Source organism: Callithrix jacchus, chromosome 2 (assembly GCF_049354715.1).
Source record: "Callithrix jacchus isolate 240 chromosome 2, calJac240_pri, whole genome shotgun sequence".
NCBI classification, from domain to species: Eukaryota; Metazoa; Chordata; class Mammalia; order Primates; family Cebidae; genus Callithrix; species Callithrix jacchus.
Genome location: NC_133503.1, coordinates 120,072,112 through 120,090,720, shown reverse-complemented (window position 1 = coordinate 120,090,720; position 18,609 = coordinate 120,072,112). Strand labels below are relative to the sequence as shown.

The following is an 18,609-nucleotide window of genomic DNA, read 5'->3' as shown; positions in this document are numbered from 1 at the left end:
GACTTGAGTATGTAGCAAACATTTTCATGAAAATGAATAGAGTAAGCCAGCGATTGCAAGGAAAATATAGTTCTTGCTGATGATAAAAGTTCAGTCGTTAAATGAAACTTTGAAATTGAAATACATAATGAGCTTGTTTCCCAATGCTTAAAGACTTTTCATATAAGATTGATAGTGATATTAACCAGTATGATTATGTTATATAATGTGTCAACATTTTGAAGATCTGTATAACTTAGTAACTAATATTTTTCAAGTAATCAATGCATATTGTTGCAAATCATGTCTGGGTAAAAGACTGTTTCAAAGTACAAGGTAGACTAGTGGACTTTAGAGTATGCTTCCACATTGCAACTAAATGCTAGGAAACTGCCACTTGTCAAATTTTGGATTTTGGTATAATATCAAGGAAAAATACCCATAATTATCTGAAAAGACTAATAAAATCCTCTTCCTTTTTTTGTTACACACACACACACACACACACACACACACACACACACACACACGGCTGGATCATCTTTATACACTTTAACCAAAGTAAAAGATAGACAAATTGTTTGCAAGAGGAGATAGGAGAATTCAGCTGTCTTCTATTAAGCCAGACATTCAGGAGACTTGTAAGAAGATAAAACAATGACCCCTTATCTTATTTTTGGTACCTGTAATTTTTCATAAAAATATGTTAGCATGTAATGGGTTTGTTATTTATGTCTTAAAATGAGTTATCAATATTTAATTAAAAATTTTTTTTATTTGTAATAAGGAAAATATCAGCAGATTTTAATGGCATTAACAGAAAACTCTTTGGGGTTCTCAATAATTTCTATGTGTAGAGGGATCCTGAAACTAAAACATTTGAGAACTGCTGGTTTACTCTTGCTTGTAATTATCTTCAGAGTTTAAATTTTATGATTAACTTGCTTCATTTTTAGAAATAAAGACCACCGCTACTTCCACAGATTCTTCTCCATTATGTTGTTGCAATGACATTGACAATTTAACTTAAAAAAAAAAATCCTTCAAAATTTCTAAATGCAATAGAGACCCTATAAGACTTCTGGGCTGGGCATGGTGGCTTGAGTGTATAATCCCAACACTTTGGGAGGCTGGGGTGGGAGGATCATTTGAGCCTAGGAGTTTGAGAACAGCCTAGGCAACACAGTGAGAACCCTGGGTCTATTATAAGTTGAAATAAAAATTTAAAAAATTTAAAATAGGCTTTCTAGGTTATGTTATGCTTCCACCTTTTTCATAGATTCGTATGACATACAGTAATCTTAAGGTTAAAATGATAGCATAATGACATCTTAAACAAATATGTAGACTATGACATACCCTGATATTTGACATATTGAAAGAGAAGGTAATTAATTATTCTGTCATTTGTTTCCTACCCACCGGGTACACTGTGTCCTGGCAAAGAACAGGATGTTAGGATGTTAGGTGATGATTATTATGGATGTTAGGAGCAGGTGCTTAATAGACTATAATTGAATGAATGAATAAAACCTGTGAAGCAGTTGAAGGTCCTGGTGAGTCATGCCACATAGTGCTTTGGATTCCCAATGGGATCTGTATTGAACAGAAGATGGACTTTATTAGATCTATAGCCTAGTAACCACATTCTCATGTTTCTTCCCCATAGTTTGTTATTCTGTGTACTTCCTATGTTATTTTCTCTCTGCCATAGTTTAGCACTGTTTTTATGTGTCCTGCCAAATTGTATACCACATAATTATAAATTAATGAGATTGCTTTCATAGTGATTAATATAACTTACTAGTCTTATTATTTTATTTTTATAACTAATACTTGCATTTGAGAATCAATTAAAGACAGTTTGGTAAGATCTTTGTAAAAATAAGACTATCATTTCAACTTGGACTGTTCTTGTTTTTAAGTGCCTACCATATGCCATGTGAATAGATTCCTTTAGATATAAGTGATATTGGTATAATGCGATATCACCAATCATCACCCAAGCGTGAAACAAAATTAAAAATTAATTGGATTTGTAGCTTTAATTTTCTGTTTCAACAGAAAACGCCAGTTCATCATTCAGAATACTGCATTATTTTTTCTAAGAAAATATATTTCAAAAACTCTTCTTACTATTTTTGTTTATTATTACCATTCTTATGATCTGAATATTTGGCAAATTCCTGACTTAAAAGAGGAGACAGTAGTGAGTACTATTGTTTCTAGTGAGAAACTGTGTGGGGATGGTTTGATGATTATCATGAATGTTAGGCCCCTTTATATACTGGCCTAAATGTTTGTTTCTATCCTAATTCTAAACTCAATTAGATGAATATTTTAATATTAGAAAAAAGGTTTAGATATTTTCTCTGTCTTATGTGTTTCTTTAATAATATTTATATACTGGAGCCCAATATTTGTAAAAGTGCTGCCCTTGGGTGACCTTGTCAGAAGTATGTAATGCAATTATTACTGGATATAATTCCTAACTCGAGACCCCATACCCCTGGATTATAATCCATGGCTGGGAGGAGAGGGGAAGTTTAAGCTGAATGAGAACTTTTTTTTTAAATGAAAGTTTTCATATATAGAGTATACACAAAAATAAAGATAATGGAATGTGTCCCAGTGTACTCATTACCTAGCTTCAATAATTATCAGCCTTTTGGCAATATTGTTTAATCATTTCTGGCTAAAATACTTTTTAAGGCAAACCTCAGGTATTATGTTATTTCTCTGTGAATTCAGAAGTATTAAAGGTTGATTTGCACTGAGCATCCTAGTGTTTTTTTTTTAATGGACTCAATGTTCAAAAACTCATAACTTACGAAGTTTACTTTATTGAACAAAATATTAATTCATTACATTTTCCATAATAGTTGACATATGGCATATAACTGTACATACTTTTATTAGATACAAATAGTGATTTTTTTAAAGTGAAAATATTCAGGAAGCTATAGGTTTTGATGAAGGTTTTAGTAAGTATAGTATACTTAAGTTTTCCCTGTGACTTTTGCAAACAAAATCTTCGTCTTAGTCCTAAATGCTATGTGGTAATGCTGATGGACTTGATAAAAATTTAAGTTTGTAAAAGGAACCATCATAGATTTCTGAGTTTAACATTTACGTATTAAGATTAATGGTTTATTAATTTAACTCACGAGGTGTTATGATCCTTATTTTTAGAAGAGACTGCAAATGCTTGATAAGTGGTAGAATGAGGAAGCTCAAGACTATTCGGCCTTATAGCTGCACTCTTTCCACCACGCATTTGCTCATGTACTATTCTGCTAGCGTGAAAATCCTAATGTAGGTCCCTAAGTGGAAATTAAGTCCAATGTTGTATTGACACTTGGGTCTCAAGCTGCGTCCTTCTCTTCTGTCCAACATCTTAAGGTTGGAATGCCCACCTTGAGGATGGTCAGTTCTGCCATGACATGATGGATGGATTCTTAAAAATCATCATGCTATGCCAGATGCATAATGAGAAACACAGAGCTTATGGAAAAGATGGGGTTAGGAGAACACTGCTCAAGAACTTGATCATTGATGCTTAAAATAGGGACCTGATACAAATGTTTTAAACATTAAATATTTGATACTTACAAACCACAATAAGTATGGCATATTATCTTAAAAAAACTTTAAGTTTCCTGGTAGAAGTGGGCATCAGAAGGATTGCAGCTTGTATGTTTTTGTGAAGTGATAGAATGAGCGTTATCTACAATTGGAGGGAAATTTATAACACTAGATGTAGTTAAGTGTGGCTGGTAATAGGTGTTGAACTGAGTGGCTGGTAGTTGTTTGAGACATGTGTTTGAGGTATGTGGCTTGTTTCAGGTGGGCATGATTTTCTGTGTTCACCAAGTTTCTTGTGAATGAAGTATCACTTATAAGCAAATGCAAGTTGAAGGTGTATTCAAATTGCTCCCTAATGTATTATCAATTGTGTTGGAACAATTTCATGATTTCAAAATAAGGGTTGTAGCAGAATTAAATGTACTTGATCCTCTTCTCCTCTCCATCTATACTTTGCTGTTGTTACAATCAGTTTTCAAATACCATTTGTATAATTATATATTCATTCACCAATTTCATATGGCTTTAAATACCATTTATATATTGATAACTTCCAAATTTATGATGTCAATTTCATCCTTTCTCTGAAATTCCAGACCCATTTCTTTAGTTACAACTTGACACATTTCTAGGATATTTATTTCATAGACATTTCAAGCTGGACATATTTTAAACCTTTTAATTATTACCCAAAACCTGTGACTGACTTGATACAGGAGGAAAGTCAAGCCTGCTTCATGGATTCCTGGACTTCATATGTTGCTGCTTGCTCTAAGTGGGCTGCTGCCTCTTTAGTGCCCTAACCAGAGGTGTTTCTGAAGGGCAGAGGGCAGAGCTGTAAACTGTCCTCTTAGCCATTCATCTTCTGTGGATGGAGATATGGCCTGAAGTATGAAGCTACATTCAACCCTGAGCAGTGCTCATGGTGTAGCTGATTGGCCAGGGGCTTGGAATATCAAGACTAGAGACAAAGACATGTGGGGAGGAGTCATGTGAGTAGATTACCAGGAGTCAACACTGAGTATGAGGGGGCGTTTCCCAAAACGTTCCTAACAACCTTGAAATTAGAGTGAGCCTCCTTTGCATATTGGATCTAGCAACTGATATAGCAACTGGTGGCTGCAGAATGTCCGAACAGCAAACAGCAGAGATCAAAGCTAAGCACTTCCCAATTAAACATTTACTAATACATTGATCCCAACCAAACTTTATCACTCCACAGGAAATTGCAATTCATTCTTACTGAAAATGATACTTTAGCCTCCTAATACATCCTAATACAAGCACCATCATCTGAAGGCATAAAGAATGCCAGCTTTAACCACATGGAGAACTGCATCACATGACCTCACAGGGACTAATTTGAAGGAGGTGAAGCAACGGGTACATAGTCATAGGACTAATTCACTGGCTTCACTATATACCACATCAGCTGAAGTAGCTGGCCTCATACAATTGAATGGCCTGTTGAAGACCTAGCCATGGTGTCGGCTTAAGAACAGCTTCTTGTAAGGTTGAAGTGTCCTCCAGGATGCAGTGTGTGCATTCAATGGGTGATATCTGTTTCTGTGTCCCCAATAACTAGAATAGACAGACTAAGGAAGCAGAAGATAAAAATGTGACAGATCCCTATCTCTACTATTTTTAGTTACCTACTGCCTGAATTTGTTTCCTACTTTAGGCTCCACTGGACTAGAAGTTCTTGTTCTGGTGGTGGGGCTGGGGGAAGAGTGTGCCTGCTAGGACACACACTGAGGGCACCACTGACCTACCAGCAGGTTGTTTTGGGGCTCTCATGCCCATGGACCAGCAGGCAAATAAAAGAGTTAGAATGTTGCCCCGGGTGTACTCAATCCTGTTTACCATGAGAACAGGTTGCTGCTGCTCAGTGAAACTCAGGGGATTTGTTGGAACATACCCTGGTGACTCCACATTCATTGATAACTTTTGACTATTGTCAGTTTGTAGATAAATCCCAAATCTGTCCGCTCTAAAATGCCAGCACCATGCTGATAAAAGATGCTTATGGTTCATATGAAAAATACAAAATGGCATTCTATATATTAAAACTTGTATTGTTATCTGTATTCATTTTGGTTCTTTTTTCTCCCAATTATGTATTTGCTAATGTAAAAATAAAATTGAATTGAGAGACTGCAAATTTGACAGTATGAAGGCCTTACTTATAGATGATATTCCAACTGCTTCCACCATAGAGTTTTTAAAGATTATCTTAAAGTGTTTAGATAAAAAATTTTCCACTTGAAAAAATATCTCTAGGTTTATATGGCAAAAATACCAACAAGTATATTGAGCATGGCATAAGATACCCTCTTTAATCTGACTTGTTCCCACACTAGGCATCTCTCAAGGCTCTCCCCATTTGGCACTTCATGCTCCCCCTGCCAAAATGATAACCACCAAATATACTATATTGCTTCTTATGTCTATGCCTAGAAAGTTCTCTCTGTGCCTAGAATGTTCCACTCTCTACCCCTAACCCACACCCCCATTTGGTCTGTCTGTGCTGAGCCTATTTTAAAATTGCAAGTTTATCTTTCTCTTTGGAATTAAACTAATCCAGAGAAAGGATTATGCATTAAAAAATATTTTGCAACAATAGCATAAGAACAGTGGCTGTCACAAAGAAGATATCAATGAATGAATTACTTGTGCAGTTAAGAGATTATAATTCTTTTTGTTTTATTTATCTCTACAATGGAATGGGAGAAAATGAAAGTAAATATTTCTTAGCAGTCAGAGTTTATCTGGGGGATTGCAGAGGCCTCTTTAGTCCCTTTTAGAGAGGTAGAAAGTTGTAGAATTAAGTTGATCGTCAAAAGAGTTCATGAAAGCATTGTAATTTTCTCACTGATTTAAAGTGATATGCTCCTATTAATAATTTACATTCAATTTCAGATTGCAGAGGAGGGATCAACCATTTCTTGTGTGGTTGAGAGAACCAGAGGAGCTCTGGATTACGTGCATGTTTTTTACACCATCTCACAGATCGAAACTGATGGCATTAATTACCTTGTTGATGACTTTGCTAATGCCAGTGGAACTATCACATTCCTTCCTTGGCAGAGATCAGAGGTAAACCCTTCTTTGTTCATTTGAAAGCCTCCTGGAAAGCTTTTCCTGATGTGTTCATTCTGTAATTTCTTTGCAGCTTCTTGTTATGTAAGCAATTTAAAATATTTAGGGAGTTAGGTGTACATTATGTTATGAAATATTTTTATATTTATGTGAAAGAAAAATTAATAATTTTGAATAATCTATGTTTCTGTTTTGTTTGTTAATCCAGATATAATAAAAATGGTATAACTAACAGGTATATATCTATGGGTTTTTGTTATTACTGGTGCAATGATAAACCACAGAATTCTTAATGGTAGTCTTCTAATCAGCCAGTGCGAAATTCTTATTACTATAATCTTATTTTATTGGCATTAAGCTTGGAGAAATGAGTTCTTAAAATATATTTCAAGAGTACAAATGACCTCAGTTTCAAAAAAGACTTTCCATGAACCAGAGTCACATGTTTGAATAGATGCTCCATAAATAAATGACACTTTCTGTAAGTGAAATTGGGATGAGGCTTTCTCCTATATCAAAATATGTAAGTATTGATCATGTTGGAATATGCATATCAGTATAATTTTTACAGTAAAATATAAATCACTTATATCATCAAGGATATGTAGCAAATTGAATTAAGGTTTGTACATAATAATAAGCAATTTTTAGGACACTTTTTAGGGATTTAGAAGTTAATTGGATTTTAAAAATTGAGGGAAGGGTTAAAATGTTAAGATCTAAAGAATAAAGCTAAGGAAAAATGATCAAATATCTGTAATTTGGTGAATAAGGAAACTAATAGTTTACAACAAAAGTTCTTTGATACTAGTCTTCAGACAGGTTGATGTTAAAGGTTTAACTAGTACTTTACCACTGTTTTATAAATAAGTTTATATACATTTTGAAAGAGATGAGAGTTAATCAAATTTGGTAATTAAAACAGTTATCAATGTTTCTGTTAAGTATTATGTAAAATATTTTGACTCGACTTGGTGGTGTGCACCTGTAGGGTAAGCCACTTTGGAGTCTGAGGTGGAAGGATATCTTGGGTATGGGAGGTTGAGGCTGCAGTGAGCCGTGATAATACCACTGCTCTACAACCTGTGCAACAGAGCCAGACCTTGTCTCAAATATATATATATTTGATTACCTAATTTAGCAATTTCTTTTCCCCTTAGTTCATGAATTATATGATTTGGGTAGTATATGACATTTTTACACTTCTCTGAGCACATCAGCTGTGTTATATATTATTCCTTTAAAAATGTTTTTTTATTTTTCATGCTGCTAAAATTACTTCTTAATTTTAAATATGGTTAAAATGTACATTAAAAACAAAATTTAAGTTCTAACTCAGATCTATTTAATCAAAATCTCTATAAAAAGTACACTAAAAAAAAAAAAAAGCTCTCCAGGTGCTTTTAGGACCAATGATTAGTATTTTGGTTCTGGGAGAAACCAGGAAGTCACCATTACTCCTCTCTTATTTCTTACTCTCTATGTCGAGTGCCTCATCAGGCCTGCATCTTCTCTCTCTAAACAAATCTCAAATCTATCAATGTTTCCTTATCTCTTTTGTTACTGTGTTAGTTCAGAATTTTATCATTTCAGGTCAGTCATCTCCTAACTCATCCTCATGCATCTTTTTTGTTTTTCACACTGTTTATTCTGCCATGGTACTTGTTCTAAAACAGAATTCTCATTTTGTCAGTCCTCTGCTTATGATTCTTTAATTTATCTCCACTTTCTATGGAATGAAATCCAAATGTTTTATGATAGCATTAAAGATCCCTATGATTTGACTCTGGATTGTTCATTCAGCCTCATGTTTTCCTCTTGCCTTGTTATCTGATTGCAGTTCCCTGTATACCATATTCTTTCATGTCCCCATCTTTTTGTCAGTATTGTGTCTTTTGTTTGGAATGTCCTTTCCCATTATTATTTACAACTGTAACTAATCCATTAGAACTTGCTTCAAACATGTCTGCTGTAAAACCTTTACCAGGTAGAGTTAGTTTCTTCATCACTTTATTTTGTACAGAACTCTATCATGATATTTTCACATTGCATTTTAAGTGATTTTCTATAGATCTGTCTCCCATGATAGATTGGGTACTGGGGCCATATCTAACCCCAGCATACTGCATATGTCAAATGTGTTTGTTTAATTAATAAAGAAATGAGAAATTGTTTTTAACTTTAAATTTTGAGTTTAATTTTGTAGAGCATGGCTGAGTTATTCCTATTCCTTTTATAACGTTTTTTGGATTGATTGCTTGTGCCAGACTCCTAAGGCCTGTTATGAGTTTTACTTTCTAAAATACTGCTTCTAAGCATGTCAGGCTCTCCTTAGGCAGGCACTAGACACAGATACTGTGCCCTTGCGTCTTATCCTATTACATCTCATCATAGAACATGCAGTTTCTTAATTGGGAAATCTCTACCTGAGGTTTGTAATACCATGGTCTTTGGTACAAAAAATACATGATACTATATTGATAAGTCAACATATTATATATGATGTGATATTGATGCATGTATAGGCTACTGTTAGAAAATGCTACTGCTCAGCACCTGCCTTAGTCTGTTGGGATAGCTATAACAACATACCTTAGTCTGGGTAACTTATAAACAACAGAAGGTTATTGCTCACAGTTTTGAAGGCTGGGAAGTCTGAGAGCAGGGTACCTGTAGATTCTGTGTCTGGTGAGGGCTCACTCTGCTTTACAAATATGGTGTCTTCTCCTCACGCCTGTAATCCCAGCACTTTGGGAGGCTGAGGCAGGTGGATCACAAGGTCAAGAGATCGAGACCATCCTGGTCAACATGGTGAAACCCCGTCTCTACTAAAAATACAAAAAATGAGTTGGGCACGGTTGCGCGTGCCTGTAATCCCAGCTACTCAGGAGGCTGAGGCAGGAGAATTGCCTGAACCCAGGAGGTGGAGGTTGCGGTGAGCTGAGATCACGCCATTGCACTCCAGCCAGGGTAACAAGAGTGAAACTCTGTCTCAAAAAAAAAAAAAAAATATGGTGCCTTCTCAATATGCCTTCATCACAGTGGAAGGGGCGAACAAGCTCTCTCAACACTAATTCCATTCATGAGGTCTCTGTTCTCAAGGCCTCATCACCTCTCAAAAACCCCACCTTTTAATTCCACCACTTTGGTGATTAGATTTTAACATAGGAATTTGAGGGGCAGGGGAACAAGACATTCAGACTATAGCAGCCCATTATTTTTAAGGAATTGATCTATATCCCATTATTTTTAAGGAATATATTCCATTATTTTAAAGGAATTAATATATTCAGACTTCCCTTTCTCTGTCTGTATACACACATATGCACACACACACACACACACATACAATATTTTAATGTTTAAATTTGTGCAGAAATAAGTCTTAAGTGGTAACTTCATTTAAATATAATCTAATTGCCTTTTGAATTTTCTTCTGGTAGTCATTTCTAAATGCCTCGCTGCTCAGTGCCTCTGGATATTTATATTTATAGGTTCTGAATATATATGTTCTTGATGATGATATTCCTGAACTTAATGAGTATTTCCGTGTGACATTGGTTTCTGCAATTCCTGGAGATGGGAAGCTGGGCTCAACTCCTACCAGTGGTGCAAGCATAGATCCTGAAAAGGAAACCACCGATATCACCATCAAAGCTAGTGATCATCCATATGGTTGGTAACCTGCTCCTTTTGCAAGAAAAATCCTCTCTTCTCTGGGTGTACTTAGTTTTGTTAAGAACTTCTTAAGGCAGTTTTTGCAAATGATGGAAGTAGAATGCCTTCAGACCCCCTAATTTCTACACTCTTTAACTTGTATGTTGCTGTTTTGAGGGACATTGTTTATGAGAGAAAATATAAAGATCAGTTTCCGAAGTTCAATAATATATTTTGAAAAACTTTTTCAGGATTATTTAAAATGGAAAAAGGCATTTTTGTTTATAGCTATCAAATTTCTTTAATTTAATATTTGCATTTCTGTTTATAGCTATCAAATTTCTTTAATATTTGTCCTATAGTGATTTGATAACATTTAAGTAATTGACATACTTTGTAATTTATATTTCATTAAGTGTCAAGAAGTGAATATATCACTATTTATATTACTTTCTTTTTGCCTTATGCTAAATAGTGGCAATTTTCTTGATTAGGGAACTGTCACAAATGTCTGTCCTAGTAAGTTGGGAATGTTTTCTGTATTGCAAAATAATATTTTTTCTATGGGAATGAATCAAGAACATCTGTTAAAAGGTTTGGTAGAAATCTTGAGAGGCTCTTCACCTTTAGTTTTCATACTTAGGTTTTTAAAATTTGTTTATTTTAAGTGTTGCAACTCCTTTAAGGTGTCATTTAACCTGCTCTACTATATGTTCTAGAATGATTTCTGGAGATTCTAATATAATACGAGTAAATGTTAGAAACTATATATTTTAAAACTCTATTAGTATTCCTGCTATTGATGCTGCTGTGGGAAGAAAAGCTTTCTTTGAGTAAAGACAAAGAAAATAAACAATTTAACTTTTATTATTCTGAAAGCTTATAAACATATTCTGTGTCAAAAGCATGTTAATTAAATCTTTGCTAAAATATATTCGAAATAAAGGCCCTCAGAATCTTGGCCTGGTGATCAAAATAATTGTGTAAGATCACTTTAGTTGAATAAGAAATCCTTGCACAAATCATTGGGAGAGCACCCTGGCCCCTTTGTCTTCACTAGGCTTGCTGCAGTTCTCCACAGGGCTGCCTCCTCAGCCCGAGGATGCAATGACCTTGCCCGCAAGCAGCGTTCCACACATTACTGTGCAGGAAGAAGATGGAGAAGTCAGGTTATTGGTCATCCGTGCACAGGGACTCCTGGGAAGAGTGACTGCAGAATTTAGAACAGTGTCCTTGACAGCATTCAGTCCTGAGGACTACCAGGTAATTCACTCAGTCCTTTTGAAGCTGTATACGCACTTGTAAAACAGACATAATCCTTCTCTGTAAGAGATTTACACTGTACCTGGAACATACTGACTCACACCTGTAATCCTAGCGCTTTGGGAGGGCAAGACAAGAGGATTGCTTGAGGCCAGGAGTTGTTGGCCAGCTTGGGCAACATAGCAAGTCACTGTCTCTACAAAAAAAAGAAAAAAAATTAGCTGGGCATGGTGGTGCACACCTCTTGTCCCAGTTACTCTGGAGTCTGAGGGAGGAGGATTACTTGAGCCTAGGAGTTCAAGGCTGAAGTGAGCTATGATCACACCACTGCACTCCAGCGTTGGTGATATTGTGAGACTCTGTCTCTTAAAAAAAAAAAAAAAAAAAAGAAATAATATATTTTAATTGGAGAATATTTATTTTGAATTTACATTGAACACCATTCATACCCACTGAAGTGTTTTCAATTTTGTATTTTATTTATCTTCTTCTGTTTTAGTATTTATAATAATTTGGTATATAACAAACATTCTGATTTTACAAATCCATATACAGAATAGTTGTAATCTAATGGATCAGTCTTTTATATTTCAGAATGTTACTGGCACGTTAGAATTTCAACCAGGAGAAAGATATAAATACATTTCCGTAAACATCACTGATAACTCTATTCCTGAACTGGAAAAGTCTTTTAAAGTTGAGTTGTTAAACTTGGAAGGAGGAGGTAAGGCTGGTGATTCAAAAATATTAAGTATTTGCTTGTCTACCCATGCTGATGACAGCAGATTCCTTTACAAAAGTATGTTCCTTTGAATTAATCTTACTTAAATAAATGAATAAATTAATAATTTTTGGAGAGAGCAGCCTGAAAGTTAATAATCACTTAAGGCACATGATAATATACGATAATATATGTAGTAATATATCAGTCATTTTTGATTGATAATCCCTGTCTTTTTAAAAAGAAAATTCTCCTCTCTACATAAACTTTTAGTATTCATTTTATAAATTAATGTTCAACTCACAGTTTCACATAGATATACTTTCTGAGGTTTGGTTAATTCTGAGTGAGATCTCTGTTTTTTATATGGACACCATGTTTGTGCTGTTTCTTCCCCAATTTTTTTTTTAACCCACTGATACTTTCCTAGAAGTGATGTGCTTTAAGAATGAAAAGTGTAAGTGTACTAAATCACCAAATTATAGTTAAGATCACCTCTCTCTTTTCCATTTTTTGCTGTAGCTCTGCTGGAGCTATCTACAGGTATAGCACTGTAAAATCTAGTCCTTTTGGATGATCTATTATGAGATGATTATTAATAAAAGAGGTCAACAATACCTTAACTTCAATTCTGCTATTCATAAAGCTCTGATTATCAAGGGTTTTTGGAGTAAAAACTTATTTTATGACAAAACTCATCTGCACTAAGTGTGGCTATTTATAATATTTATCCCAATTAGATGGAATACTTATTTGCAAAAGTGTTCATGTGTTTATCAGGTGGTACTGGGGGTGTTATGCAATACATATGATATGCATTGTATTACCTTTATAAGTATAAGAAGTTGAGAGATGATATGGTGTTTATCAGGACAGTCCCTTTCTTTACAAAACCTGGTATCATTATCTCATTATTATTTATTATTTTGATGAAGAAAGCCAGAGTATATAAGCCGTCCAAAAGAAAAAATGGTAGGACTGAAATATTAAAATTGTCTTTATGTATAAAGTAGGTATTTGGGGGCAAATATGCAAAATTTTTCTTTCCTTTGTTCTCAAATCTCAAGTGAGAGCAAGGAGGTCAACCAGTGTGTGGGAGCAGGGAAATGGTTAAACAGTGCTGAGCTTGGTTGAATGCATTAAACAGTAGAAATGTGCTGTATGACCTGTCTAGTAGGTGGCATATAAAAATACCAGCTTTTCTTGTCTTCCAGAGACAAGTCCTTGCATCTCCAAATCACTATTTGCATTACTAAAAAGGTTACTATAAAATATTTGAAAAGTTGCTCTTTGTATTACTTATAGCTAAGAATCCTTATATAATAGAAAGAGAAAATGTTAGTGAGCATTAGCTAATATTGATTAATAATGGAACATAAAATATTACTGAGATGATAATACTTGTGATATGACCACTTATAGTGATACTTGTGATTTTATTGAGAAACTTCTCCCCATATCTCTGGAATATACATTGTTATATATTAATTGGACTTGAATACTCACTAGAAAACCAACCTTACAGTTTTGTAGGAAGCAATAGTGGCAGAAAATCTGATTTATTTCTCAGTGAGTTGGGATTAGAGGAAAAAGAATTTATACAAGACCTCTATTCCTGGACTCATACATAGGGATTGTCTAATATGTCAAGTAGCTTATAGGGCTAAATTCTTTGGAGAGTCAAGGACTTACTTCATGCTTTTTGACTATAAAACTGATGAAACTCATGATTCTACATAAGGTATCCACAACCTGAATAGATGCCATATGCTAGTCAAAGCATAGGTGGTGTTGGACTTCCAGATAATGTGGGAGCAAAGCCATGTACCATATATTTGCTGGCAATCCATTTTGCCTTTTAAGTCTGTATGATGATTTCAGGTTCTGGGTGCCATAAATTCTCATATCTGGTATATCCCAGTCCTATTGACAGGGCAAAACACAGGGCAAAAAGAAAAGAGAGGGAAGATCTTCAACTAGCATGTCAATCAAGCATATTGGTAGAAGCTCATACCTATGGATGTGGCTTTGCTATTTTTACTCTCCTTCTTTTATATTACTGTCATCACTGCCCTTCCTATCTTCTTTGTTTGCAAACATGTGGTAAAATAATGGTTGGGGTACAAGATGTATTAGAGGGGAAGGCATAACCATTTTCTCTTTATTATTGCCAAAGTATTTTATATTTTGATAATACTATTTATTTTCCATTGTTTTATTTGATCTTTAGAATTTTTAGTCTATTTCCTGCTGCTGTAACAGAGTACCACAGACTGGGCAATTTATAAGCAATAGAACTTTACTTGGCTCATGGTTCTGGAGGCTAGAAAGTCCAAGATTGGGGGGCTGTATCTTGTAGGGCATTCTTGATATAACGTAGTGGAAGGCTCCACACGGTCAGAGCATGCATATTAGAGGGCAAGAGAGGGCTGAACTTGCTTCTACAAGAAACACATTCTTGGAGTAATGAACCCACTCCAAGGATAACAACATTAATTTATTAAAGAGGGCAGAGTTGTCATGACCTGATCCCCTCTTAAAGGTCCCAATTCTCAACACTGTTGCATTGCGATTAAATTTCCAACATATGAATTTTGGGAAACACATTCAAACCATAGCTATGACATTTCAATAAAAGATAGCACCTTTCGTAGGTGAGGAAACTGAGATACCAAGAAGTTTAGTGACTTGCTGAAATTTTTACAGCTGGCATCTTTCACAGCCAGGAAAGCAGAATTTTTAGACAGCTTGTCTAGGACTCTTTTCACAATGTCAGTAGCCAGAGGGTGATCAAGTTTGAGAATGGTAAATAAATGTGGTGGGGATTTGAATGTTTGGTTGGAAGGAAAGGCTAGATGCATTTCCCAATATTGAACTGGTTGTTGCGAATGGTAAGGTGACTATTACAGACATATTAGGCCTAAGCGTATGATTATATAATCAGATACATATTTTTTAAATATCTAAGATATTAGAAAATAATTTACATTGCTGTAAAAAGGTGAAAATTTAAAAATAATACCAGATTGGCAGAAATGGGAAGTAACAATTACAATCTACATGGGGTATTTCGTGAAACTATGAATGAAATTTTGATAATTTGATAGCTTGACTGCTGCTATAATTTTACTATTTAAAATGATCCATTTCCTATGGAAGAATGCATGTTATTGGGTGAATATTACTGCATTTTCCTCTTTGCTTGATATAAGAGCTCTCAATTTTCTCATTGTGTCAATGTGTGTTGTGTGGGTTGTGTCTCTGTGTCTCCTTGTGAAGTAGCTGAAGTCTTTAGGGTTGATGGAAGTGGTAGTGGTGATGGGGACATGGAATTCTTCCTTCCAACTATTCACAAACGTGGTAAGCAGCTGTTCTAAGGTGCTTTGCTATTTATTATATATTTTTATTTTAACTTCTCATTTTAGAGACAATACTAACCACTTATCGACAGCTACTATGCATAGGTCCTTTATGTATTTTATCTCATTACTGTCACAGCAACTTTGTTAAGTATTATTTGCTCCATGTTGTAGTCACCCAGCTGGAAAAGGATCAAGTCAGAATCATATCCCTTTCTGCTTCCAAAATCCAGACTCTTCTTCCTGTATGAACCTAAAGCAGTTTCCTGATTCTAATTGTGATAGAAATTTCGCTTGAGTGTCATTTATAAAAATGATTGTTGGGAAACATTTTGCATAGCTTCAAATACCTAGAAAGAGGTCAATAGAAAATTTGTATTTTCACTTTAAATACATTGCACTTATTTTCTGTACAAAAAGAAATACTGATTTTTATATGTAAAATTTAATGAAAACATATGGGGAGTAATCCCAGCACTTTGGGAGGCCAAAGCAGGCTGATCACCTGAGTTCCAGAGTTCAAGACCAGCCTGACTAACATAGTGAAACCTGTCTCTACTAAAAATAGAAAAATTAGCTGGGTGTGGTAGTGTGCGCCTGTAATACCAGGTATTTGGGAGGCTGAGGCAGAAGAATTGCTTGAAGGTGGAGGTTGAGTGAACCAAGATTGTGTCATTGCACTCCAGCTTGGGTGACAGAGCAAGACTCTGTCTCAAAGAAAAAAACAAGAAAAAAGTGGGAAAAAGAAATTAGGAAGAAAATAAATGGAAGGATAGTTGGCAATTAATGAGGGTAATACTGAAAAGAGGGTGCCTTCTGAAGGAAATGTATATATAAATATGATTTAATTTTTTACCTTAAATATTTTTTCATATGTGAAAAGCATACTTAGAATATTTATTTCTTGAAAAAGAGCATTTTCTCATCCTCAAGTCTTTCTTTTTTCATAAATTTAGGTTTTATATTTTAGTGTCAGAATTCATGATTTTGCCCTCTTCTTCCCTAACTTCCATCAATGCCTCATGCAACTGCTGTAATTAATTACTCTATTACTTTTAGAATTGTTCATTTTCTAGTCTGCAGACATTAAGGCAACATAAAAATTGAACATACTTTTTAGGAAAAAATGAAATGCCTCTTTAGATCTTGGCATCTTCTTAGCTACGGAATAGGACTATTTAGGATCAAGAGAGACAGATTTATAGTGTCATCACATGATGAAAAAATAGGCCTAGAATTCATGCACATTGGAAACCAAGCATCTGTTCAGCCAGAATAACTAAAATCATAGGGAAACTACTTACTATTTCATGAAAGTAAGAGTCATTCTGGCTCAAGTTCTTTTGAGGTCAGCAAAGGGCGTGGGAGACCTTCCTCATATACTCTGTGTGGAAGAATGTTCTCTTTCATAGAGAAGAAAAAGAAAAACAAGTTTTCCTTGTTCATCTCCAAGTGCATATGCAGCACTTGTACATCACATTGGTGCCAAAGTAGAGAGAGGTCATAAAAGCATGAATATATGTGGCACCCATTTGTGTCTGCCTTTCTTTCTAAAACAAATTAGAATGTACTCAGTGAATGGAAGGACTCTTTTCAAAAAGTTGTTTCTTGGCTTTTCCTTTGGTTTGTAAATTACTGATTAACATATTTTCTATCTGTTGGAACTTGTTCATGCAGCCAGTCTAGGAGTGGCTTCCCAAATTCTAGTGACAGTTGCAGCCTCTGACCATGCTCATGGCGTATTTGAATTTAGCCTTGAGTCACTCTTTGTCAGTGGAACTGAACCAGAAGATGGGTGTAGCACTGTTGTATTAAATGTGAGTACCTTTTTTTCCTTCATTTCTAGACACTTTCTGTTGTTTTATAAACTGCACTGTGTTATGAAAGTGTGTTTTATGTTTTCCTTATTTTGTGTAGGCTGAGGGGAATGAGCCTATTGACACAGGCAATACAAATTGGTAATTCGATTTAGCGTTTATTTTTGTTTTTAATATTGCCCATGGAGTCATTGTTTAATTCTGAGGATCTTTGACCCTTTAAGGAATACAATGGAGCTTTACTACAAGTATTTATCTTACGTAGATTTTTGTGTTAGTTCAGATAGGTTGTGGTAACAAACATCTCTAAAATATTAATGCTTAATACAAAGATTTGTTTTTCATTCATAGTATGTATATGTCCAACTTAAGTTAGTAAGGGGCTCTGCTTACCAGTCACTTTAGGAACCGGCTATATCTCAGCAGACGTTTTTATCTTCTTGGTGGAGGGAAATGTGGATGTGAAGAATAGCATACTAGCTCTTATGGCTTCTTTCTGGAAGTGATTTACATCATTTCTGCTTAACTTCCTTGATCAAAGCAGGTCTCATGGCTATGCCTAACATCAATGGGTGAAGTGCAATCCTATCTTGTCCCTCTCCCATAAGGAAAGAAAAATCCAAAACATTTGTGAACAAGCAATAATAATAACTCTATATGATATGAATGTATGTTTGTGTTCCTACTCTTTTTTTTAATTTCAGTAGAAATTAAGAAGGATTCATTGTTCAGTGACTCACAGGAGCTAGCTGCTTGCTCAGCTTCCATATGAATAATGAAGAAATATCACTCAAACATATCCTTCTGTACTATTATGGCAGATTTTCAATAAATTGTTGTGAAATAAATTGAATAACCTTAGAAAGGCTAACTAATGACTCAGGAAAGAGAAAAGCATTAAGGGAAAAGATCAATTTTTATAAAATTGCTCTCTCTAATTTTATTTTGATGTAACCATCATATTTCAAGAACAAATGAAAATTACTCTTAGTTGGGATTTACTTGGAGAAATTTTTAAGCTTTTCATTCTTAATATATTATTGACAAAAGCATCTCTTTTTTCTTAAATGTATTTTCTTATACCTTGGGTCAAATATATTTTTTGGTGAGTTTGTTTACATAATATATT

The 18,609-nt window shown here is 34.8% G+C and overlaps 1 protein-coding gene across 13 annotated transcripts in view; it reads left to right on the top strand.

Moving 5' to 3' along the window:
- The window catches only part of ADGRV1 (adhesion G protein-coupled receptor V1), a 602,786-nt gene that overhangs the window by 99,646 nt on the left and 484,531 nt on the right, over positions 1–18,609 (top strand). For 12 of the 13 annotated variants that reach the window (XR_013532585.1, XR_013532586.1, XR_013532587.1 and 9 more), the window contains 6 exons: positions 6,484–6,660; positions 10,158–10,338; positions 11,381–11,583; positions 12,178–12,307; positions 15,584–15,664; positions 17,341–17,480. Coding sequence is in view for 10 of the 13 variants with exons in the window: in XM_035291223.3 (XP_035147114.2) it covers positions 6,484–6,660; positions 10,158–10,338; positions 11,381–11,583; positions 12,178–12,307; positions 15,584–15,664; positions 17,341–17,480 (912 nt within the window). In the remaining 3 variants the exon portion in view is untranslated. The remainder of the gene's footprint in view (positions 1–6,483; positions 6,661–10,157; positions 10,339–11,380; positions 11,584–12,177; positions 12,308–15,583; positions 15,665–17,340; positions 17,481–18,609) is intronic. The other variant, XM_035291220.3, reaches the window with a different exon arrangement.